Source organism: Astatotilapia calliptera, chromosome 23 (assembly GCF_964374335.1).
Source record: "Astatotilapia calliptera chromosome 23, fAstCal68.1, whole genome shotgun sequence".
In the NCBI taxonomy this organism is placed as follows: Eukaryota; Metazoa; Chordata; class Actinopteri; order Cichliformes; family Cichlidae; genus Astatotilapia; species Astatotilapia calliptera.
Window position 1 is genome coordinate 15,890,259 of NC_137443.1, and position 23,677 is coordinate 15,913,935.

General features: G+C 40.6%; 4 protein-coding genes across 4 annotated transcripts; 2 read left to right on the top strand and 2 right to left on the bottom strand.

Moving 5' to 3' along the window:
* The first annotated feature begins 399 nt into the window (after positions 1-399).
* On the top strand, positions 400-6,372 carry uck2a (uridine-cytidine kinase 2a). The gene is made up of 7 exons (XM_026157632.2): positions 400-622; positions 2,348-2,507; positions 2,649-2,745; positions 3,267-3,409; positions 3,830-3,927; positions 4,033-4,081; positions 5,434-6,372. The coding sequence occupies exons 1-7, from the start codon at positions 518-520 to the stop codon at positions 5,568-5,570; spliced, it is 789 nt and encodes a 262-aa protein (XP_026013417.1). The 5' UTR covers positions 400-517; the 3' UTR covers positions 5,571-6,372.
* Positions 6,373-7,218: 846 nt separating this feature from the next.
* aatf (apoptosis antagonizing transcription factor) lies at positions 7,219-10,063 on the bottom strand. The gene has a single exon (XM_026157627.2). It carries the CDS (start codon positions 9,989-9,991, stop codon positions 8,345-8,347), a length of 1,647 nt encoding a protein of 548 aa, XP_026013412.2. The 5' UTR covers positions 9,992-10,063; the 3' UTR covers positions 7,219-8,344.
* A 650-nt stretch (positions 10,064-10,713) lies between these two features.
* Positions 10,714-13,182, top strand: magoh (mago homolog, exon junction complex subunit). The gene is made up of 5 exons (XM_026159408.2): positions 10,714-10,949; positions 11,278-11,336; positions 11,536-11,646; positions 12,801-12,883; positions 12,962-13,182. Exons 1-5 carry the CDS (start codon positions 10,859-10,861, stop codon positions 13,059-13,061), a joined length of 444 nt encoding a protein of 147 aa, XP_026015193.1. The 5' UTR covers positions 10,714-10,858; the 3' UTR covers positions 13,062-13,182.
* Positions 13,183-13,239: 57 nt separating this feature from the next.
* Positions 13,240-19,167, bottom strand: cpt2 (carnitine palmitoyltransferase 2). The gene is made up of 5 exons (XM_026159407.2): positions 18,625-19,167; positions 17,649-17,729; positions 17,453-17,559; positions 16,062-17,366; positions 13,240-14,877 (listed from the first exon to the last, which is right to left on the bottom strand). The coding sequence occupies exons 1-5, from the start codon at positions 18,813-18,815 to the stop codon at positions 14,549-14,551; spliced, it is 2,013 nt and encodes a 670-aa protein (XP_026015192.1). The 5' UTR covers positions 18,816-19,167; the 3' UTR covers positions 13,240-14,548.
* Between the last annotated feature and the right edge of the window lie 4,510 nt (positions 19,168-23,677).

Sequence of the window (23,677 nt, forward strand, 5' to 3'; positions counted from 1 at the left end):
CCTTTGCTAGGCCAATTCTGGCCCCAGGGCCTTATGTCTAACATCCCTATTTTAAAGTGTGGAAGGATGCTTCTTCATGGGAAGAAGATGGATCGTTTGAAGGAAAACACAGGAACTTCTGATGTGAGACGAGAGAACTAACCACCATACACCACTCTACACTTTAAACAGTTTACGTTTCATCAAAATGATTGTGGATTTTTTTTTGTGCTGATTAATCCACGTGTTCAAGGCTTAGAGTACTAGTCAGCTTACTGACATCTGTTTAACTCAAAGAAAAACAGTCCGTGTTTTTAATAATGTTAAATTGCTGCACAAGTAAAATTTATAAAAGAAAAGAGAAAAAAAGGAACCCGCTACTACCTGTCAGCGATTTCATCATCAGCATCCTCATCTTCGATTTGTTGCCCTTGAACGTCATCATCACCACCAACTTCACCGTCGCCTACACCATCATCAAATGGGAGGAGCGCGCACTCCCCCGGCGTAGAGGTACGGTGCGCGCTGCAGATGAAACATGGCAGGAGACAGCGAGACAAAGCCAGGTGACCAAGCCGAAAATGACTCAAATATTCGGCAGCCATTCCTCATCGGTGTGGCCGGAGGGACAGCCAGCGGGAAGGTTGGCTTTTATATTATAAACCCTTTCTTCTTCTTTTTTTCCTTTGGATTATTTCTTGGAGGCGTCTGATTTTTTTTTTTTAAATATCTGTTGTGTTAGATTATGCGTTTGGGATGAAGAGGGCAGGACTAAGAAATTAAACGTATTCTTCCTCGGAAAAAAGAAGTTTAGTTTAAAATCATTACTTAGTCACTCGGCCTGGTTGTTGTGTTGATCAGTAGTGAAAGTTACGCAGGCCGCAGTACTGCATGTCAAATCAGAAAACGTGCACTGTCAACACTACTGTCATTTCCCCCCCATTGAAACCAGATTGATGTTCAGATTTCAAACTTCCGTGAAGGACTCCCGTATTTTGTTTTTCATGCTTTTTTTTTTTTAAATCAGAGGGGATGTAAAGAGTGGCGAAGATCATGGAAAAGAGGAAAAGGAGGAGTGAGGTTTGTCATAATTAGCATCAGCTGCGCTGGCTGCGCTGGCTGCGAGGAGTGTAAAATGCATTTGCAGACAAAGAAAGCTGAAAAAACTGACTGTTAACGCACTGTGCTGTCTGCAGCAGATGGATGCATGATTCTCACTATTGGAGGCTGCAGCTTTGATGTTATTCTTTTTATTGCGCTTTCTAAATGATTTTCTGATGTCACACAATGTATCCGCTGTTTCAAAGTCGCTTGATGTTAACTTTATCTCATTTCACTGACCTGCTTGACACTGACAATATAGACGCCTTTGGTGCCACGACAGACTAAATATGTGCTTTGGCATTCTGTATTGTGCAGCATGTTATAGGTTCCCAGTAGTTTCCAGTATTCTGTCTTGGATGATCAGAATATGCTGCACTATGGTCACATTTTGTTGCAAAGTGGATAATCACAATAAACACAGTCTCTAGGGTGAACCAGGGCTCCAGTTTATGACAGGATTGCACAGCATTTTTATACTAAATCTGAGAAAATGTCCCATATTTTGATTGGCTCAAGTTTACATAAATCAATACATCTAACAAGAAACGAGGCGCAGATCCATGAAATAACCTGAAATGATACGTAAAAGTTTTAACAGTTATTCAGGATATAAAAAGTCATTCACCGAAGCACAAAAACTATCATATAAGAACATAAAACAAGCTTCTGAAGTTGGGAAAATTGTATTCAAATAAAATAAAGTACATTTGTCCTTTTTATTTAATCTTCAACATGTATTTGAAGATTGGTGCTATGAGGCCCTGTTTTGGAGCACTTCTTTCTATTAGCAACATGTTTTGCATTTTCATCATACAAGCATAGTTTTTGACCTACATTTAATTAGTTGGGATTTGTTTGGCTAACTAATTTAGCCTTGTATTTCCATGAATCCAAGACTGGCATATCTCTTGACATTATTCATATGGGTGACGGTATGCTGACTTCTTAGGTGAAGGTGGTTGTGGTTCAACAGTCAGTTGTTTGTGGCTTCAACTTCCTGGTGTTATGCCTCTATTTTCCCACAGGAGTAACTGCTCACAGAACCACCTGTTCTCCCAGACATGTTATCTGAACAGGGAGTAAACTGCAGTTATTTGTTATGTGTCTGAAATGGCGTCAATGATTTCCAGTAATGGACTATGCTGTGTTTTTACATGATTAGGACGTCAAGTGTAAGTAAATGTTGGTTTCAGTGCAAAAATATCAGGCCGTGTTAAATCGTGTAACGAGGATCACTTGTTTCTGATTCTTTGTTTGTGTTCAGTCGTCGGTGTGCAGTAAGATCATGGAGCTGCTGGGCCAGAACGAGATCGACCACCACCAGCGGCAAGTGGCCATCCTCAGCCAGGACTGCTTCTACAGGGCCCTGACCCCGGAACAGAAGGCTAAGGCGCTCAAGGGCCAGTTCAACTTTGACCACCCAGGTACATCGCCTCTGCATTTGTGAGTCATGCTGAGTCACTGGGCCAGAGGGGGCTCGAGCATTGAAACGTAAGCATTCATGTTCATTCATGCCAAGTGTGACTTTTGGTTTTAACTACCTTGTGCTCTTTCCTTCTCTATAGATGCATTTGACAATGACCTCATAATCGCGACCCTGTGGGACATCAAGGAGGGGAAAACGGTCCACATTCCTGTTTATGACTTTGTTTCCCATTCCAGGTGACTAACTGTTCATACAGGCACAACATTAAAAGGGGTTTCAGCAGGTTTCAGCTTACACAAAGAGATCTCTGATGCAGCATCAATGGAAGCATCATAATACATAAGACATGCATTATATCTACTGTGGTGGGCAAATTGATTTTCATATCATAGTGAAATGAATGGAAGCCCATAACTGCCTGGAAGGTGGGAAAATCTGAGTGCGCTTTGTAGTAAAAGTGTTCAAATGTGAAACAGTACATGAAAAGTTAATTATTTATTTATAGTTTTTTTTAAATTGTTTTAAATTTGAGATTTCATTTTTGTTAAAGTTAATTAAAATAAAGAAAAAAAAATTCATTTGCAACAAGACATAATTTCTTGGTTCAGTACATTCTTGGGGTGCTGCAGCTTTAATAGAATTCAAGACCTTTTTTCAGAATAACTCGCAAGCTTTTTAATCTCTCCAATCGCCATTCTTATCATTTTTCACTGCAGTGGATGCTGTTTAACCTTCTTTCTGTTTTAATATATGTCAGGAAAGAAGAGACCATGACACTGTACCCTGCTGACGTGGTGCTGTTTGAGGGCATCTTGATGTTCTACTCTCAGGAGATTCGAGACTTTTTCCACATGAAGCTGTTCGTGGATACGGATGCAGACACTCGTCTGTCACGGAGAGGTGACGCATGGCGAGACAAATCTGTTATGTTTATAAGCACGGGGCGGGGGGATGAACGTAACGGTTCATTGAATTAGTTGTTTTTAAAATGAGGTCCCGTGGTGCAGGGGGGCTGCAAAGAAGGGCTCTTGAAAATTAAAGCTAGTTTGGCATCTTAGGAAACAAGCTTTTCTGTTTTCCTGTTAAAATTGCTACCATACAGCAGGTTCTTGGCTTAACCTCCAAACTAGAAGCTGGGAAAACACAGTGGGTCTGCTTATAGGTAGCTAAACAACCTACCAATAGATCAACTCAGTAATTAACTCATTATCTTTTCTTTTTTTTCACTTTTTTAATAGAAAAAAAGGAAGAAATTATACAAAAGTGTTAAAATACTTTATGCAGTTTAAACGTTTTCTCCCTTGTCTCGTTTTCCTTCAGTGCTCCGTGACATCAGTGAACGTGGTCGGGATTTGGAAAGCGTTCTAGCCCAATACATCACCTTTGTCAAGCCTGCTTTTGAAGAGTTTTGTCTGCCGGTGAGTCCATATTCTGTTAGCACATTTGCAGATTGTCCCTGAACATGGAGTCAAAGATAAAATGTTTGCTCTTTTTTCTTTTTTCTTTTTTTTGACTTTGTTTAGACAAAGAAATATGCTGATGTGATAATACCGAGAGGAGTTGACAACATTGGTAAGTAGTTTTTTGGTTGTTCTGGGGGCGGGTCTGCCTGGGAAGTGCATCATAAAGACTACATTACAGATTATTTAGAAAAACAAATCTAGTGGAAGCAAATTTTGGAGACTCAACAGTGTTTATCAGCAAGGACGCAGCTGTGTTTATCTCCTTGCTGGGAATTGTGGTCTTCATACTCAGGAAGCAAAGTGAGGACAAAACAGCTTTGTCTAGTTTTAGGAAAGCTGTAAAAGAAAACTGCACTGCTCTCTGAAGATTTTGTCGTGACACACCTGCTCCGACCATTTCCCCTTGATTGCTTCTTGGTCAGGTTTTATATGTATATGTGCCGCTGTGGCTTTTTAATTGTAAAAATGTTTCTTGCCATAAATCTGCTACAACATTTGTTGATGTGGCAAAGACATGCATATAAAAACATTACAGGCTTTGGTATAATTGTGATTTTTAGATCATGAGACTTCTTTCCAGATGATCAGTAGTCTAATTTTCTACACATAATATTTGAAATATTTGTTTAGGTCTGACTTGGAACAGGAGCATTGACATACAAAGAATGGAACAACAGGCTTACTGTGGTGACTTTATTCCAGGCAGCGTTTTTCCGTCTATTGTCCAATTTTTGGTGGCCCTGTGCTTGGTGTATCCTCAGTTTCCTGCTCACACGTGTGGCACTCAGTGCCATCAGTATTTTTGCCTTTCTCTGTAAACCGTAGAGATGGCTGCTTAGGAAAATCCCAGTAGATCAGCAATTTCTGAAATACTCGGACCAGCCTGTCTGGGACGAACAACCACTCCACACTCGGTCACATAAATCACCTTCCTTCCCCATTCTGACCCCTGATTATATTTCAGCATGTTGCTTCGTCTCTATGTCTAAATGTGTTGTTGCTGTTGTGTAGATATTTGTGTTAACGAGCAACTGGACAGGTGTGCTTAATAAAGTGGCCAGTGAGTGTAATTAACCCAAACATACCTTAAGTTTTAAAATGTATTCTTACAAGTGTCACAAAAAAATAATGTGTTTTTGTAAGAAGTAACAGACCAAGATTTCTATATAATATGGGCTGTACAATTCATTTAATATATATATTTTAAAATATACAATTTATAATATCTGCCATAGAAGCGAAATAGTGTAGCTATGGTAAACAAAGAGACAATTACATATATTTTTTCATTATTTTGTGCCGTTTTATTCTGTAAAATAGCTTAGACCTTTGATGATTAAAGATGAGCTGTAAGTTTTGGGGGTATTAACTCTTTTTGGATGATGAGTTTGTATCTCTCAGTAAAACAGAGTTACAAACTGAGACCATCTGTAACCATGTAACATCTGTCTTTCAACGCAGTTGCAATAAATCTCATCGTTCAGCACATCCAGGACATTCTGAACGGCGGTTTGACCAAACGGCTGAACGGGTGGTTCAGCGGTTATGGGACGGAGAAGAAGCAGCCGAACATAGAGTCGAGCAGTCGGCCCCACTGAAGCTCATCACTCCTTCAGGGAAGAGGAGAATGGTTTGCCTGAGTGTGCTGCTCTTCGTCATGGCTACTGCAACAAGGCAGCATAACTTCCGGGAATTCAAAAAGCCTCCTTTTGGTGCGATTCTGCTTAGACTTATTCAAATGAAAGGAGGCTTTGTGGAGCTGGTTCGCAGCAGAGGTATTCAGTTAAAATTTTCTCTTTAACTTGTGTACTGGATGACACTGATCGAGGGAGGAGTGAAAAAAGGCACTCACTTTTAATTTCATTTCAAACTGCTGCTTGCCTTTAATCCAGCACGGAGCTGGAGAAACTGTCTGCAAAAAGATTCACACACTCGACAGCCTTTAACGATCCAATAAATGAAGTGAAGTGACATGCTGCTGATTCCCCGTATCAGTGCAAACTAACATTTTTCTTTTTCAAGATCTGTTTAAAAATGATTAAACAAAAAGCTCAGCTGAAACAACCAATTTATGCCTCAAACACCCGATGTACTACATCACCGCCAAAGATGGTCTTTGTGGACTAAATATGGAGTTTAATTTTGCATTTACCCATTTAATATTACGAAATCAGGAAAATTTATCATTTTAAGAAATTACCACAAAGTATAATTTTTCCTTGTAACTGTCAGATGCATGTTAAGATGTGTTCATTAAAAGAAGATGGACTGAACTCTAAAAGGAGATCGATTTAATATGATCTGCGTGTTCTGTTAAGGTTGTTTAATGCAGTTTCTTTTCTGTATGTTTGACTGCTCAGGTACTGTTATTTTCACCTTTAAAAGCTTCTTTAATGAAGACCGTTCTGTGTTGTGTTATTCTTGATGTCACAAATTGAGAGAGAAGTGCCACACGCTGCTTAGTGCTGTAGAGGCAGCAAAGATATGGAATGGCATTTTATGTCTGCGTTGTGATAAAATGCCCCAAAGAGCCCTTAAAAGTTTTTTTGCAAGTAAAATGTGAACCTTAAATGGATTGTTTTCCTCACAGCTGAGTCCTGTAGGTTGACTCCATACCGAATGGTGTGCAGCCAGCATTAACAGTGGGTGTGCTCTGGGGCACGAGCATGTGCTCCAAATGGAAGAGGTGTCACAATAAAATGATGTTCGCTTGTGTCAGATCAACCCAGCATTAAAGTGTTGTTAATCATGAGAGAAATAATAATGCTAAAGGGAACTCCTACACCAGCAGCACCTGCCGGCACTGTGCGGATGCCATTCTGACTCAGCACTGTTTTGAAGCTCGATATTGAAATTGCCTTGTGTAAGATTGTCTCCCAAAGGAGAAAATGCCAAACATTACAATATAAACGCATGACACAGGCACACTTTAGCAAGTACAGACCTGCAGTGACATCAAAGCCTTGTTACTGCTTTTGTCTACATTAGCCATTCATAATCTGCTTAACAGACAACTGGAAGCATTGCACATTAAATCAGACGTGGTTGTGGTAGGCTTGAATTGAGTGAGGCATGCTGTGTGTACGTCAGCAGATATTCATGTAGATTGCGTTTGTTTAACAATTTCCGATGCTGTAATTGGTGAAAAATGTACTGAGACTTCTGCAGGTAGACAATAAAATAAAACAATAAAACTCAGTTTGAGTTCTCACAAGATTCAGCTTAAAAACAAACGAAACATCTGAATTTAAATCACAAATGTATTTTACTTGCAAATAAAAACCCTCATGTCTTAACTTTATAAACACAGCACTTTAAGGGCTGATAGACACATTTAAGCTAAAGCTCAAATCACAATACTTTTTCCTACAACCAAGAGCATCAATATCATGTCATACATCATAGTTTCAATACTTAAAATTTCTGTTTTCTGATTCACTGGACCAAAATTGAAAAGGATTATTTTGGTAAACTTTAAAGGGTTAACTGCTTAAAACAACTCATAATTTTTACCTGCATTTTGACACCAGGCTCATCCTGTAACGGCGATAACTTCCATGTGAAAACGGTTAAAAACAGTGAGTTAACAGAAAACAGCTTTCTTTTTCTGTTAGTGTAAACCATCGATGCATTTTTCTTAACTTCATATCCAATTTAGCATCATGAGAAGGCAGAAGTTCATCAGGGCTGTAATAGGGCAGAGCGTGGGGTACATGGAGAGGTGTCCGGTGTATCACAGGACTCAAAGTTGTTGTTTTTTTTTTTTTTTTTTACATTTTCCAAATCACAATATCTGCTTTCAATGCTGCCATGTATTCAAACAATTGAGAAAGCTTTCCTGTCAGGGTTTAAATGTGTATTTGTAATAACGTATCTAAAATTAATTTTACTATTACCTAATAGTTAAACATGAAAATTCATTTTCTTTTTGATCTCAGTCCAGGCTAATGTAGCCCTGCAACATATGCAATGTGTCACATATTCCCAGCTGTGCCCCAAATCAACAGTATGCACTAAGCAGGGTTTCTGGATTTTTTTTTCACTGGAAAAGCAAAAAATAAAAGCAAAGAACAAAAGACAAACAAAACTGGAGCAGGAACATTCTGTGAACTGGCTGCATGGGACTGGCCACAGTTATTTACTTAAAGTCATACAACGAGTTCAAGTAATCACTTTACTTCATTCACATGTGATGGAAAAACAGTGTGAATTTTTAAAGTAGCACTCTTGTGATTAAATAAAGAAGCACTTTGGTATGAAAGATGTTTCTACAGAACTGCACGTTCTTTTGAGTTCAGTATGTAAGACAGTCTGAAGAGTTCCTGCTAAAGGAGAGTGGCCATTCAGTCCTGGGAATCTCAGCATGTTAATGTCACTCCCTCATAGAAGTGTTCTGACCAAACAGGCTTCGGTAGAGTTCGCTGCGGGCCTCGTCGCTCATCGAGCTGTGGTCAATCGGCGCCATGAAATTGACCAGTTTGCTGTGGATGTGGAACCGGACTTTGCGCCCCTTGCTGGCTTTAGTGTCTACTTTCTTCTTGATTTTGCTGCGCAGCTTCTGGATGGCCAGCCACTGCCGGCCCATAGCCACCTGATCGTTGGGGTCCGCTGCGCTCGTCTTACGCTCGATCAGCTCCCTCAGCAGCTGGTGGTAGAAATCGTCGTCATCAAATATGTCCTCATTGAGATCTTTCAGATGCGTGTTGGATTTCAGCTGTTGCTCCGACACCTCGCCTCCCTCCATGGGGATGTTCTCAGATGTGAGAGCAGGGGCTTCCACCTTCCCCAGGACCCGGTACTCTGAGCGCTGGGTCTGGGTCCGCTTCAACAGCCTGTCCTTGTCCATCAGCACCTGCTCCACCTGGGTGAGAATGTTCCTCTCAAACGCCCCAAACCCTTTGGTGCTCTTTCCCATCGTCAGCCTTGTTTTGTCGTGCCACTTCTGCAGCGTGGCATTGCAGTAAGGCTGGAAAGCTGCAAACCGTTTGGCCATGAAGTCCGGGTACTCTGCCATCTCCAGTTTTCGTTTGGGCGCTCTGGCCTGCTGCGCTGATCCCTCCTTTTCATCGTCGCTGGTTATCGCCTCGTCTTCCCCCATGTCGATGGATCTCGTGTCAGCGTTCTGGTGCAGAAGTTGGTCATGCAACTCCAGCAGGGACCTCTGAAGAGCCTTCAGAGCCTTGTGAGTGTTCTTCAACGCCGCCGTGAACTCCCCCCCACCTCTCCTCTTGAACTCTGGGAAAGTCTGTGGCTGAGGAAGCTGGTTGGCAGTCACCAAAGCTTTCTGGATTTTTATCCGGCCCTCGAGCAGCTGGTCCCACAGGGCCAGTTGGTTCTTCACCGCCTTTCCTTTCTCCACCTCCTCATCTACTTTGTCCTGGGAAAACGTGCGCACCACTCCATCATCATCATCCTCTTGCTCGCTTTCCATCTCATCATCATCATCATCATCATCAGAGCCTTCCTCTTCTTCACTGCCTTCAGACTCCTCATGGCTTTCATCATCATCCTCGCTCATTCCCAGGTCATCCATACCTTCTGTCAGTTTATGGAAGTCTACTTTCTGAGGAAAGGTGATGTCAGTTGCTTTCTTCTTTGAAGCTAGATTAACATCGAGTTCTGAATCACTGCCCATCAACAACTCTTCCTCATCATCGTCTTCCTCCTCTGAAGCATTTTCATCGTCATCTGCCTCTTCATCCCCCACTGAATCATCTTCGTCACCTTCTTCCTCTTCCTCCTCCTCCTCAACATCATGTTCATCCTCCTCAGTCTCTCTAAGCAGCTGCTTTCGGGACACTGGCTTTCCCACATACCGTCTATCTGTGTCCGAAAGCAGGGAGGTGTTGCGCTTCCGCAGAGCGCTGAGGCCGGCCGCATCTTCATCCTCATTGTCGTCTTCATTGAACCGGTCCACCACTCTGGCTTTGGTAGCCTCGTCATCATCATCCTCCGGATCCACGAATTTTGGCAAAGGATTCAACAGATCCTCAAGCTCCTGTGAAAACGCGCCTGCCATGGCTCAAAGTTTACAACCACCACACGTGCAGACTCTTCCTGTGCGCCAGAGCGGGTTGATGACGTTAGAAAAATGCGACACGTATAAAGACGCTGCAAAGTTCAGCCCTGCGTGAGTTCTTTCAGGAAGAACCTGATGATAAATGAATGCAGAAACACCAACCAAGAATTGATGGCTTAAGTAAAATCAAGCAAACAAATGAACAAAACTGGAAATAATTAACAATTAATTACTGATATAGTTATTCAACTGTTTCTTTTTCTTTTGTAATGTAACAAAGCCATTTAGAAGATTTACAGAGGACCAGAAGAGTCTAATAAACAATGTTGTGCTTCAGTAATGAATTGTTCCATACTGTACATCTGTAGAAGTTGTTGAGGATTATGGTTTGGCGTCTTAAAAAGCACATTCTTGGGTCTTGTCATAGATTTATACATACCCCAAGAGGAAGCCAGAAATTGTATTTATTAACGGAGTTTTATTCCAAAAATAGGTGATTAAATGAATAAAAAATAATATTTATTTTATACTTCTGAACTAACAAACAATCAAAGATGCATCAAACTAAAAATAAATCGATGTGCAAATAAGGAATATTTTAAAGGCATAAAAGAAAAAAAGTTGCTAGTTAACTTAAAAAACTGACACAAACTTTAAAAAAAAGAAACCCTAAGTCTAAATTCTTAAAGTAAAAAAATGACTGAATTATCGCGGGAATATGACCTTTGAGACAAAACTTTGGTCAAAAAAGCCCCTCAGCTATAATCCTCTGCGCATGCGTATACGGTTGGCGAGGCTCTGGGCTGCTCTTGCTAGCTCAGTTTTGTTCATCGGACTTGCGCAGAAAACGCTTTCTGTAGAATAAAGATGTCAACAAGCGACTTTTATTTGAGATATTATGTCGGACACAAGGGGAAGTTTGGACACGAGTTTCTAGAATTTGAGTTCAGGCCTGACGGTAAGTGTAATTTGAGCGGCAATACAGACGCGTTAGCTGTCCGTGGTTCGAAGCTAACCGGTTTAGCTAGGCCGCAGCGGAGTCAAAGAGCCAAATTCTCCGTTTGGATTTAGCTGCAGGAGTAATGCTGATTACTAACTTTGTTTTTATATAAATAAGATAATTATTACCATAGCGTGTGGTTTAGAATATAAGCAGTAATGTTTTGAGTTTATCCTGTGAGTGCGTACGCGCCATGCGGCCTGTAGCGATTGATAACAAACTCGGGCGTTTTGTTCGAAACGATACACAGTTTCCCACGTTAAAGTTAATCTTTTTTCCCCCGCAGGTAAACTGAGATATGCAAACAACAGTAACTACAAGAATGACGTAATGATCAGGAAAGAGGTAACGTATGATTGATTTTAAATGTATGTGTAAGGGGTGGTGAGATATCTGTAAAGTAAGAGCTGGTTGTTTGGTTATTTTTCGAGAAGTAGTTTCGGTCATCATGCTCAAACAACATGTATGTGGTTATAAATTAATGCTGTTTCTCGAAATGTACAAATTTAAATCTGACTTGTGCGTTTTCCGGTGTGCCAACCAGGCATATGTTCACAAAAGTGTGATGGAGGAGCTGAAGAGGATCATTGACGACAGTGAAATCACCAAGGAAGATGATGCTCTGTGGCCGCCTCCTGATAGAGTTGGCAGACAGGTTTGTGACCTCTTTATTACCCCGTGTCCTCCCAGTTATTACAGTTTGAGCTATTTTCATTCATGCCATGCAGATTTAAAGTTTTCGAGGTACATTGCAATAGGCAACTGTCCAAGGCGGTCTTTAACTATTCCACATCGCAAGTACAGTCTGTGTGCTGTTGTGAAAATATTCTGGTACCTTCGCTGAGAGTGGCGATTCTCAATCCTGCCTTTTGCATGCTGTATCCAGGCAGCTCCTTCACCCAAACCACACTAAGTTTATCCAGTAGTGAAAACTGCTGAGAAGTGGACTGTTTCTGTTCTTTTATTCCATTTTCTTCCTGGTTTGGGTTGGGTACGCTTAGACCTCATGGTTATACTGAGGCTTATCGTTTCCATCTGTGGAAGATTTAAAAAAGAAAAATCTGACTTGATGACCCTACAGCATCAGTTGGATTTTGCTGATACTGTAATTGCACTCTGTTTAATATCTCCATGCAAAGTTATACTTTCACAATCTGAATATTTTATGATTTACATAAAATATTGGTGTGAATAAATTTGGCAGTTTTTTTTTAACTTCAATATCCTGGAATATGTTATAGTTCTAATAGCAAAACTGATAAACATTTAGTCAGTCATTCATACTCTAGATCTTTGTTCTGTTTCCTATTACATACCTGGAGTGATTGCTCAAGGGTCATATCATCCATTGGGATAAATGGCTGCTTAAAACAAGTTATTGTTTGAAAGTTCAGGCTTATCTTCTGAGTGTGATTTCCTTCTATGAAAGAATCATTTTCTAATATAGTTATACGCTTAGTTTTAGTTTTTCTAACCCTTTGCAAATTGAGCATGCAGATAATAAGACGGAAGGTGGAAGAAATGTCCCAGTTTGATAAGGTCTTTGGCTACTTTACTTAAAAGTGAGCAGTCAACTGCAGTTCATCCTTTAATTCAAACCTGTGCGGACAGAAGGTCAACCAAATGGATTTTTCTGTGACCAATAAGATCATAGTGGAGAAAGAATAAAGTTGAGAGCACTCTGAAAATGACCTAAACTTTTCTACTTATGAAAGAAAGTGACCTAAATTTTCACCTTCATCAACTCTGCACTGATGATTTTCTCCCAAGATAATTTTCTGAGGCCTGTTTTTGTCTCATCTTTTACAGGAACTCGAAATTGTCATCGGGGACGAGCACATTTCATTCACAACTTCCAAAATTGGCTCCTTGATTGACGTCAATCAGTCAAAGTAAGTAATATATTCAGGAGTTGGGAAGTGGAAAGTAAATTGTATTTGTTACTGATGTAAGCACACATGTGTTTTTAGGGACCCTGAGGGCCTTCGTGTGTTCTACTACCTGGTGCAAGATCTGAAATGTCTTGTTTTCAGTCTGATCGGCCTACACTTCAAGATCAAGCCCATCTAAAATCTGGATTTTGCTCATTTTAATTACTTTAGCTGATGTTTCTGTTGTACTACCGCATTTGTACATTTGCTTTTGGTGGAACTATTTTTTATTTTAAATAAAGAGTGATTTGGTTAAAGAATATGTGTTGTCTTAAATGATCAGCTGTCTGTAAAGAATCACAAGGGCAAATAAAAGAGCAGAGGTAATTAACTTTTAATTTCAAAATACATTCAAGCACAACAAATGGCTGTAATCTAACACTAATGACAGTTCAGTGTATTACAGTGGTGATTTGTAAATGCTCTGGTTGAGCTTCACATCATTAAAAAAAAGGCACATCCTCTGCATCCTGACTGGCAACTATTGCAGAGAAGTTTAACTGCATGAATGACCAACTAGAGTCAGAGCTCCAAGTTCAACCCACTCCCTACACCCTTCTGAAGGGCCTTTTACAGAGCAACGATTCCCTCATTTCTCTGACATAAGCAGTAACTCAATTGGCCTCTGTGTCACTTCATAACACTGTAAGATAGCTATATTATATATGCATTACGTGTATCATGGCCATTAATTAGTGGAAATTTGCTTCGTATTTCACTTCCATTTAAGAAAAAAGTTTAATGTGGAGATCCTCCTTGAGAAACCACAAGTTGTGTAGGGGCAGGATTATATTTAAACTGTTGCCTCACAGCAAGAAGGTGCTGAGTTTGGAGAACATGCGAAGGCCCCTCTGCATGTTCTTCACGTGTTTGCGTAGGTTCTCTCCAGGTACTCTGGCTTCCTCCCACAGTCCAAAGATATGCAGTTAGTGGGGTTATGTTAATTGATAATTCCAAATTGCCCATGTGAGTGCAAACGGTTGTCTGTTCTTATGTGCTAGCCCTGTGAAAAACTGGTGACCTGTCCAGTATGTACCCTGCCTCTTGCCCCATGGTAGCTGGTATAGGCTCCCTCCCCCTGATGAGGATGGATGGATGGATGAACAACCTTAAATCGCAGCTAACAGTAACATTAGGCCACAGCACACTAACATCAGCATGTATGTAAGAGTTGGTCACAAATGTCTGAATGGGAATTTGGAATAACTGTGGGCTGAGGAAGTCAAACACGAGCAAATTTTCAATGAAGGTAAATATGTTGTATATTATTATTATTGTTTTCAGGGCTTGAAAGTGAATATGAAAAGATAAGAATTATATTTTGCTACACTTGATTTTTCTTTGATTCTCTCATTTTGTAGTGTTATAGATGAAGTTGCTGATATTTTTCACCAAAATGTTAGAATATCAAGTTTTACCAAAATAACTGGTTATGATTTCTGCCGCACACCAGCAGTCCTATTCATCACCGAACAATTGTTATGATACGTATATATAACTAAGGGATGACAGAGGAAACTTTGTTTTCAAAGAGCTGCCCTTCAGTTTTCCCCATCCTTTCTATTCTCCCTGAATTTCCTTCCTACTCTTACCTTTATCAATATGTAAAAGTACACTTGTTCACTCTTAGCTCAGTGGCTTTCCATCCAGCACTGTGAAAATGTCCTCTAAAGACTTGTGGACACACTGCAGGAACTCATGGACGTTGCGAGCCGGGTAACTAGATACGTTGCAACCGATCCAATTGTCGTGGACGCCGTAGCCGACACCAAAACCATCAGGTACCACAGGGGCAAAGCCGCCGAGACTGACAGCTGGACTGGTGAGGGTGCTAGTAGAGAGGATGTTATGGTTGATGGCGGCGTAAGCTGGGTCAGTGTACAGACTGGGCAGAGCTTGGCCCTTTGAGGCGGCCAGGTATCGCATCGCGAACAGGTGACGGTCGAAACCCTGACCTGGAGAGAGATGCAAAAAGAGCAGTTAGTGAAGGAACTGTTCTCAGGTCAGCATTGTGTGTAATAAAAAGTGCGAATCAGTCATTATCTTAACACTTCAGTTTTTTATATCGAACAATGCATTCAAGAAAATAATTCTTTAATAAAGTCACACATTATGGTGAATAAGAAGACTTATGACTTAACCTTGCTTGCATTACTGTAAAAAACCTCCTAAAATTTCATACTGCAGACCGTGCCCCTCTATGTCTAATAAGCTAATATCAAAACATATTTGCTCATCCATTTAGTAGAAAAATGCTAAAACTGAGAATCCCAGTTTTTGTAAATCAGATATCTGCATATGTCAGACTGAAGTGCGATTTGAGCTCTGAGAGAGAGCCCAAGTCATAAAGGCCAAAAAAATTACCTAAGTATCATTAAATCTAAATGAATAAATCTAAAAAAGTAAGTGACAATCATACATTGTGTTTTTAAGACCATACACTTTGATGTGTTTGTTTCTCCCTGAATATGTTAAAAAGATTTACATTTTTAACATATGCTGCTATATTTTTAACTATTACATGGCCATGCTACAGTATTGCTTGGCCTGTACAATGTGTGGGCAAAATTATACACTTAATCACATGGTCACTTAGATGATGTTCAGCTGATAAAAATGGGTCCTTTTAGCCCATTACTAGGTGGTTACTTGGCAAACTGTTTATTAAATATTACAGCAAATTCAACTTTTTAAACTGTAAATGAGATGCTATTGTTGAAAAATATACTTTTTTTTTAAAGCATTACAAGTGCACAAATCCTAAACACACAGCAACATGATGATTACATAATATTTGGTACAGATAAGAACTTTTAGAGCAGTAAAATAAAAAATGTCTGTGTGCAAAGATCGATTGCTCAACTCCTGATGGTGCAGGAGGACAAAGAACCAAACTAAAGGTGTTTTTTTCCTTTGGTTCTGATTAAATCATCTTGGGAGGGCTGTGAAATATTTAAACATGGTTATAGCGTTTTATGGTTTAAATATTTAGCTCAGATAAACTACTGATTTGGCCTGTTATGATGTGTTGTTGCTATGACAGATAATTACCATCAGAGATATCTGCAGCTTAAAACACTGCGTTTACTGGTGTACAAAATCACCATAATTTATCTGCATGCTGACATGTCACACGCACCCATAGCTGCCTCCTTGGTGAGCTGCCCATGATATTTGGAGCATTCATCGAGCATGGCCTGCAGCTCCGCCACACTGTGTTTGCCAGGCTGTTGAACGAAAGCATGTGAGCACTTTTTGGTTTGTACAGTCGCTGGTCGGATGGTCTCTGTGCGGCCATGCTTGAAAGCTGCAGTGCTACATGACTCGTACGTGGCTACAGTCTGTCCGTACTGCCTCAGAAAGCCCATTTGGAAAGCCAGCTGGGCTATAGCATCTGGACTCAGCCTGTTCTTCTTTAACTGTTCCTTCCCGCCTCTTTTGAACTCCATGGCGTCAATAGTGAGTTTTGATACGGCAGAGTCAATATTCTCCTTTGCCTTTTGGATGCCATTCTCCAGCTCTTTGTTCAGCTTGAATTGCAATCTGCGCACAGCAGAGGCCGAATCCACAGCAGCAGCAGCCGAACCTGGGTGCACTAGTGGCTTCTCGGTGGTGTCCTTAAAGACCTCGTTCTGGAAGCGAAGCACAGCGACGCCGTCACCCCAGGAATGTTCAAAGTTAATAGCTGCCTGTCCGTCTTTGGTTACAATGAGGCTGAAGGACTTGTCGTACCAGCGGTTACAGCCGTTGCCGTGCAGCATGTTGTGGGAGATGTGAATATGGTCCCGCATGCTCTCGTCATCCAGGGAGAGACAGAAAAGGGCGCTGTCCACGACCCGTAAATCCTCTGCGTTTCCAGCACCAATCAGCTTGTCCCTGAGCCCTGCCCACACGTCCCTGTTCTCACTGGTCAGAACACTCAAAGGGAAGGCTGGTGCCGGTGTCGAGTCAGACAAAATGTACTTCAAGTGGGACTGGATCTCTGCAGGTTTCACTAAATTCCCATCCCTGTCTATTATGTCAAACACGTACATGTTTCCTTTCCTCATAACCAAAAGGTGTCGCCCTTTCTCATCAGTAAAGAGCTCATCTCGCCCATGCTTAGGAATCCGAGTTGAGTTAAAGAGGCGGAAGTACTGAGACATGTCCAAAGGGTATGCATTCACCATGTAGGCCCCATACCAGGACAGTGAAGATGGGACCCAGCGGATAAAGTTCTTGAAACTGTCCGTGTCGCTTTTGACTGGGTTCAGATGGAAAACCTCTGGCTCCAGCAGACCGGCTCGTAGCGTTTTCATGAAGCGCACAGCTGAACACACCATGTTGGTCGCCCGCAACAGCTGGTCGTTGTACTCAGTCTTTGGGTCGGGATTGAAGGACATGAAAGGGTTGAAGTTGAGCACCACAGAGTCACGTGCAGACAGATACATATCAAACCAGGGAGCTGTGACACAAAAGAACATTTTTAACCTCATTTAACAGTGATTACTCCATCTTTGATGCTCAGTTTTAGGCTATAGTCATAGTTACCTGAGATGTAGCTTGTGTGCTTATTGTTTTTATCCTGAGCAACCAGTTCCTCATGCAACTGCTTTCCCGCACCATTCTGGAAATCCTGAGCAAGTTTCTCTGTTGTTCTGCAGATACATGACAACAATGGCTCCAACTAGGTTTAAAGCATTTAAATAATCAAATAAAAAGTTTGATTTAACTTGTGGAAACTCACCTGAACTGGTCATCATCCAAAAGAGGCTTCTGGGCAGCCAAATATCTCCTGATAGTATCCTCCAGTTTTGGTATGGGCAATCTAAACAGCAAAAGGGAAATGAAGTCAGTCATGTTTTATTCGATTCATTTGTATGTTTTATAATAAAAACAACTTAACGGAAGAGAGCACCCACTGTGATGTGGTGACCCATGTTCAAGAACCAAATGTTCAACAGCTTTCTTAAACTAGGGACATTTTCTTCTTTTTATTTCATTTAAAATGTCTGATGGGTCTCGATTTCTATTGTAACATTTGGACGGCAGGATCAGAATTAGACATAAACAAAACAAAAGCATGATCTATCCTGCCTTGTATGAATGGTTCAGGCTATGGTGATCATGTAATGCTGTGGACAATGTTTATTTGGCACACTTTGGGCATCTCGTACCAACTGAGCATTGATTAAACACCAGAGCGTACCCGAGTATTACTGCTGACCATGGCCATCTCTTTCTGGGCACAGTGTACCCATCCTCTGATGGCTGCCTCCAGGAGTATAAAGCACCATGTTCACTCTGCTCAAATGACCTTCACAGTCACCGGATCTCAATCTAACCGAGCAGTCTGGGATGTTGTGGAATGGGAGATTTGCATCATGGATGTGCAGCAACTGTGTGATGCCATCTTATGGACTGAAATATCTGGATAATGTTTCCTGCACAAAATCTGAACTGTTTTCACACACCTATTTTTTTTAAGCGTCATTAATCATAATTCATGTCACCCTCTAGTGGTCACTGAGTTTAGCGCAAGCATGCCCTTTTACCTACATCGATCTAAAAGCTAAATGGGTCACCTTTATTTCAGGACACCTTTTGTTTTGTTTGCTGGACATCTCCGGCGCACATGAAACCACAGATTTTTTTGAGTTTGCGCGACATGTTTGGAGAAAATGAAAAAGCAATGTGTCCAAATTCGTCACAAAACGCCTTACCTGGGTAAACTCTTCTGGTAATGCATGGAAGGCACGACGCTTTGGTGCAGATACTCCGAAGATGATGAAGAGGGGGCCTTTTTGCTGCTATAGTGTCTCATATGAACCCCCAGAGCAGCGCTTCTAAAATGAATTAGACTCCCGGACTTCTTGAGAGAGGCGACACAATGCAATGAAAGCAGACCGGCCATGGTGTTGATTTGTAAACTGATCACCTACAGGAGGCTACAAACGTAAAAACGATTTTAACAGGTAAAAGGTAAGCCTGGACGGAGCGAGCTTTCACCTGTCACTGAAGGAAAGATACGCCAGCTAACTAGCTAACATTAGCAACCGGTTAAACTTCCTTAGAGTACCGCTTCGTTTCAGAGACACTCGGGAAAGGTTTAGCAAAGGAAAATAAACGCCACGTATTATAACTCGACTTTATAATTTTAAAAAGTAAAGGAAAACGTTAGAAGGGGGAAAAAAAATAGAAAGAAATAATTAACTAAAGTGACAACAGGAAGTTTAACCAGTAGAGCGTGTCACGTGACTCCTTCTGGTCCTGACTCTAGATTTCCGGTATAGTCTTGTAAGGGTGTAAATACATGTTTCTTTATTGTAAATAATAAATATCTAAAGCCTATATATTGTTAAAATAAGGGCCCATGACAGTGTCAATTATTCAGTTATATCAAATTTAAAGATTTATAACTTGGCTTATGCTGCAGTAAAATAACCTGAAATGAAATTAGTCCTGTTAAATAAGCTTTGATCTAAAAGACACTTGTATTGCATTTTATATTTGTTTTGATTTCAAAAAGCTTATTATTATGATAATGTCAACAAGATGAGAGTGAAACTCCCTTTTGCTTTAATGACAACAGCATTCAAGCTGCAAGCTTGTTTGCATACTTGGACTTGATTTGTTTTCACTACGTTCGTGAAAAATTTAAGGTTTTTGGTTGACTGCTTTTCACAAAGATATGAACTATTATCTCGGAGCATGTGAACAGTCAGAGTATCATCAGTCTTCAATCTAGGCTACCAAACCAGCTCGGCAGGCTTCACTATTTCCCAAACCATCTTTTACTCTGGGTTTAATACAGTGCTGTGTTATTCTTTCTTCATCTCCTCACACACCTGCAACTAAACATAGTTAAACATAATCTCTTATTTTAGATACTCATTCCATGATCATTCTTTTGTCTCCTTGAAGATTGAAGTTGATTTTACAGCTCTTTTTGTCCCTATCTGTGCTGACAAAGAACAACAAGTATAATGAAAGATAATATTTTAGCTTAACTTTCCAGACACTCGAGAAAATATTAATGGCAAAGAAGATTCCATTATCTTTCAAACAGGTGTTGGGTGGTTAACTCTTTCTGTCTTTCTTGATCATATTTGTTGAATTTAATAAATAATACGGTCCTCAGCCTGACAGGAATTAATCCTCACGCTCTGAAACAACAGTGAATACTATAAAGTTACAATTTGAAGGGGCTCACAACTGCAAAATATTACAGTTTTTCTCAGTTGCTTAAACACTATAACCAATCTTTTGAACCCAAATTTCAAAACCATAATGCCACTTTCCAAAAAGCACACCTATTTCCCTGAACTATAAACACTATGCCCCTGCTTTACCACATGAGTCAGATGTGGTGAACTGTTACTACAAAACTCTACAAACAAATCCCTACATTTGTCAGTGCTTACTCCATGTGGTCACTTAGAAAGCACTAGCAGTCAATAATATTAACTCACATCAGCACAGCTTTAGCTCAATTAGCACACAATTAGCCAAGTGGAAACACTAGGAGTCGAAATGTATCACACACCAATCAGAAACTTTGATGGATAGATAAAAGGGCCAAAGCCAGTTCATTCAAGTTTAAAACAATGGATCCAAAGACATGCAAGTTGAGGAGGAGGAGGAGGAGGAACAGGAACAGGAACATAATTCGCCATCGGGCTATTGTAAATGTCCCTGGTCAGCGTGGAGGGAATATCACTCTGTGCGTAGCCATCAGCCAATGAGGGGTACTCCACTGCCATGCCATTCTAGGACCCTATAACACTTCTCCTTGCTCTTCTTGATGGTCTAAGACGACATATGTTACAGCTGAACTACAGGGAACCAGCACAGCCAGAGCAGCCTCGCTACGTTGTTGTTTGGGATAATGTCAGCTTCCATCGCGCTGCTATGGTTCATGACTGGTAGATAGAGAAGTTGTTTTCGGCATGGTGGTGGAAGGTGTATGACTGAGAACCTTATGTCCGTGTTCACCTTCTCCAGGCCATGGAAGAGGCCTGCCTAGACATACCAGTAGATGCATGCCAGGGGTGGATCAGGCATGCAAGAGGAGTTTACCCCCGCTGCCTGGCCAGGGCCAATATAGCCTATGATGTGGATGAGATTCTCTGGCCTGACCCAGAACACACACAGGATGCTGACGTGGAATAATATTTTTGGTGTGTGTTGTACTGTATGGTACATGGATAAAAAATGTGCCACTGTATATATTAAACATTGGTTGTGTCTTTTGTGTTCATCATGTGAAAAGGTTTTTGAGGGGAAGAACCACAAGCAACATAACTTGCCAGTTTTGGGAATATTGTTTAACATTTATTGCACCAAAGTGTAAGACTATGTTGTTGTGTGTGTGTTTTTGAGGCCTTGTGTGTGCTGTCTGTGGGCAAAGTTTGGTTTTTCAGCAAAAGTTAATAGTTTTGGGTGCAGAGCTTCATTTTTTTTTTCAATATATTTTTATTGATTTTATAATTGAGCAGTATACAACAATCACCTTCAAAAGAACACAATAGAAGGTGGACGGCAAGTCAACAAGGTGGTAATACAGCATACATAAATGTTAAGATAGAGTATATTTCACTTAAGTTTATCCATCAGGCTAATGACTGGTTGCCAAATCTTATAAAACACACTCTCTCGGTTAGACAAGGTAAACCTGATTTTCTCCAGATGGAGTACATTTCCAAATTCTCTCAACCACATTTCGAAGGTAGGAGGTTTAGCAGACTTCCAGCAGAGAAGTATCAGCTTTCTAGCCACAATTGTGGTCATTGACACAACCTGCGTCTCTGTCTTGTCCCTTGCCCATCCCAGTTCACACACCCCGAACAATGCTGCAAAGGGGGTACATGGGACCTCCCTGCCAATGGCTTTGGTCAGAAAATCAAACAAATGATTCCAAAAGAGCTGTAGTTTTTGGCATTGAAAGAAAAGGTGAGATAAAGTTCCTCGACCACTCGAACACTTAACACAGAGGGCTGAAACGTTCTTATATATTTTTTCCACTTTAGTGGGAGAAAAATGCAACCTATACACAACCTTAAATTGGATCAAACAGTGTCTAGCATTTATAGAACTACAATATATATTCTTAATGCACTCTTGCCAAAGATCATCAGAAACATCCCAGAGCTTCATTTTGACCTGACAATACGATGTTTGGGAAATTGGGTGAGACATTATGGATTTGTGTTTACTGTTTTGGGAATACGAGGCATAGTTTCAAGAAATGTGTTTAAGCAATCAAGAAAAACTGTAAAAGGAAAAAAAGTAGATTAAATAATCAATTTGGTGGGTCCATAGAGTTAGTGGTTTACACCTTTGCCTAACATGCAAAGTCTCCCTGGTTGAAGGCTGGCAGGACACACAAATCCCTTGGAGATTGTGTCAGGAAGGGTACATGGTGTAAAAATCTACCAAATCAAATATGCGGCTCCATCTGCTGTAGTGACACCTTGTGAATAAGTGAGCAGCTAAAGGAAAGTTTTAGTTAAAGAAATAAAAATATTCAAGTTCATAGAATCTTTTTAACTATTAAGTTAAATTACCACAACTTTTTAGGTGATAATAATTAAGTCAGTCAAAAGTTGGAAAAGTTGGAATAATTATGGATAACTGGCTTCTAAAACAACTTTTTTTACATACTTCAAACAGCCATTCTGTCATGGTCTGGGTAGTTTTCCACTGCATCGGCTCCTCCCCTCTGGGTGGAGTCTTTGTTGTTCCTCACCTGATGGCAATCACACCAGCAGTATTTATGACCTGCGCACACAACTAGTCTTCGCCAGATTATCTGCCAACTTTAGTCCGTTCTCGGCCTCATGTCTGTTCCTTGGTGTATCATTGTGTCTACTTGCCTTACTTCTCTGTTTTCTCGTCAGCATCTGGAACCCACCTACCAATCCTCATCCGTACAAGCTCTCCTGGATTCTGGTATGCAGCTGCCAGTAACCTCTCCCTTTTCAAACTGCCAGTCTCTCCTGCCTGCCTCCCTGCATTGCACGTAGTACCCACCTGGACCTTTGTCTCCTGCCTCCCCCCTCCAAGCAACCTCCACCTGCAAGCACTGCCCTGGCCAGCCACAGTTTCCCCTGCCCAGTCGTCCCTGCAATCTAGTCATAGTTTTGTTATGGCCATAGTTTCTCTTGCCTCAGACGTCTAGTTTACGTTCCTTAATGCTAGTCTGAGTTTTCTGTTAGCTTCCAAGCGTTGTGAATAAAGACTTTTGTTACACCGCACTTCAAACCTCTGGTTTTGAAACTGCACTTGAGTCCATCCCATTTCCATGGGCCACTGTGCCATGACACATTCAGTATTACCTTTAAAATACATTGTATTAGGTAAAGATCAGCATTTAGTATCTGTAAAATATTTGGTGGTTTTTTTGCACCTTCTATTAGAAAAAGCCTGCATTCGTACCATCTATATAACTGATGTTATATTTTAGGTAGAAGTCATCAGGACTTTATGCATCACTACATAACTTGAAATACAAGTACACACAACAAGCACAGCAAAAGGAAGGCAAATAGGAAAACGATTTTAAGAAAAACCATGAGGAATGTTCTCTTTTCCAATTAATTATTTCCTACTCAGGGGATTTTATGGGTAACTAATTTCTCAGTGTTAGTGAGACAAAGTTTTCAGTACATTCACGAATCTCTATTCAAAAATATATAAATGTGTGTGGAGAAAAGCAAAGGTTTGATGATTTATTAATTTTCAGGACTCGTTTACCTTTAACAATTTTGCCTCAAA

Coding starts and splice junctions, on each gene's coding strand:
- aatf (XM_026157627.2), bottom strand. CDS start 9,991: ATGGCAGGCGCGTTTTCACAGGAGCTTGAGGATCTGTTGAATCCTTTG.
- magoh (XM_026159408.2), top strand. CDS start 10,859: ATGTCAACAAGCGACTTTTATTTGAGATATTATGTCGGACACAAGGGG. Junction 11,337..11,535: donor ACGTAATGATCAGGAAAGAG/GTAACGTATGAT, acceptor TGTGCCAACCAG/GCATATGTTCACAAAAGTGT. Junction 12,884..12,961: donor ATTGACGTCAATCAGTCAAA/GTAAGTAATATA, acceptor ATGTGTTTTTAG/GGACCCTGAGGGCCTTCGTG.
- uck2a (XM_026157632.2), top strand. CDS start 518: ATGGCAGGAGACAGCGAGACAAAGCCAGGTGACCAAGCCGAAAATGAC. Junction 3,928..4,032: donor TTGAAGAGTTTTGTCTGCCG/GTGAGTCCATAT, acceptor GACTTTGTTTAG/ACAAAGAAATATGCTGATGT. Junction 4,082..5,433: donor GAGAGGAGTTGACAACATTG/GTAAGTAGTTTT, acceptor CTTTCAACGCAG/TTGCAATAAATCTCATCGTT.
- cpt2 (XM_026159407.2), bottom strand. CDS start 18,815: ATGGCCGGTCTGCTTTCATTGCATTGTGTCGCCTCTCTCAAGAAGTCC. Junction 17,730..18,624: donor TACCAGAAGAGTTTACCCAG/GTAAGGCGTTTT, acceptor TTTGCTGTTTAG/ATTGCCCATACCAAAACTGG. Junction 17,367..17,452: donor GCACACAAGCTACATCTCAG/GTAACTATGACT, acceptor TTTGTGTCACAG/CTCCCTGGTTTGATATGTAT.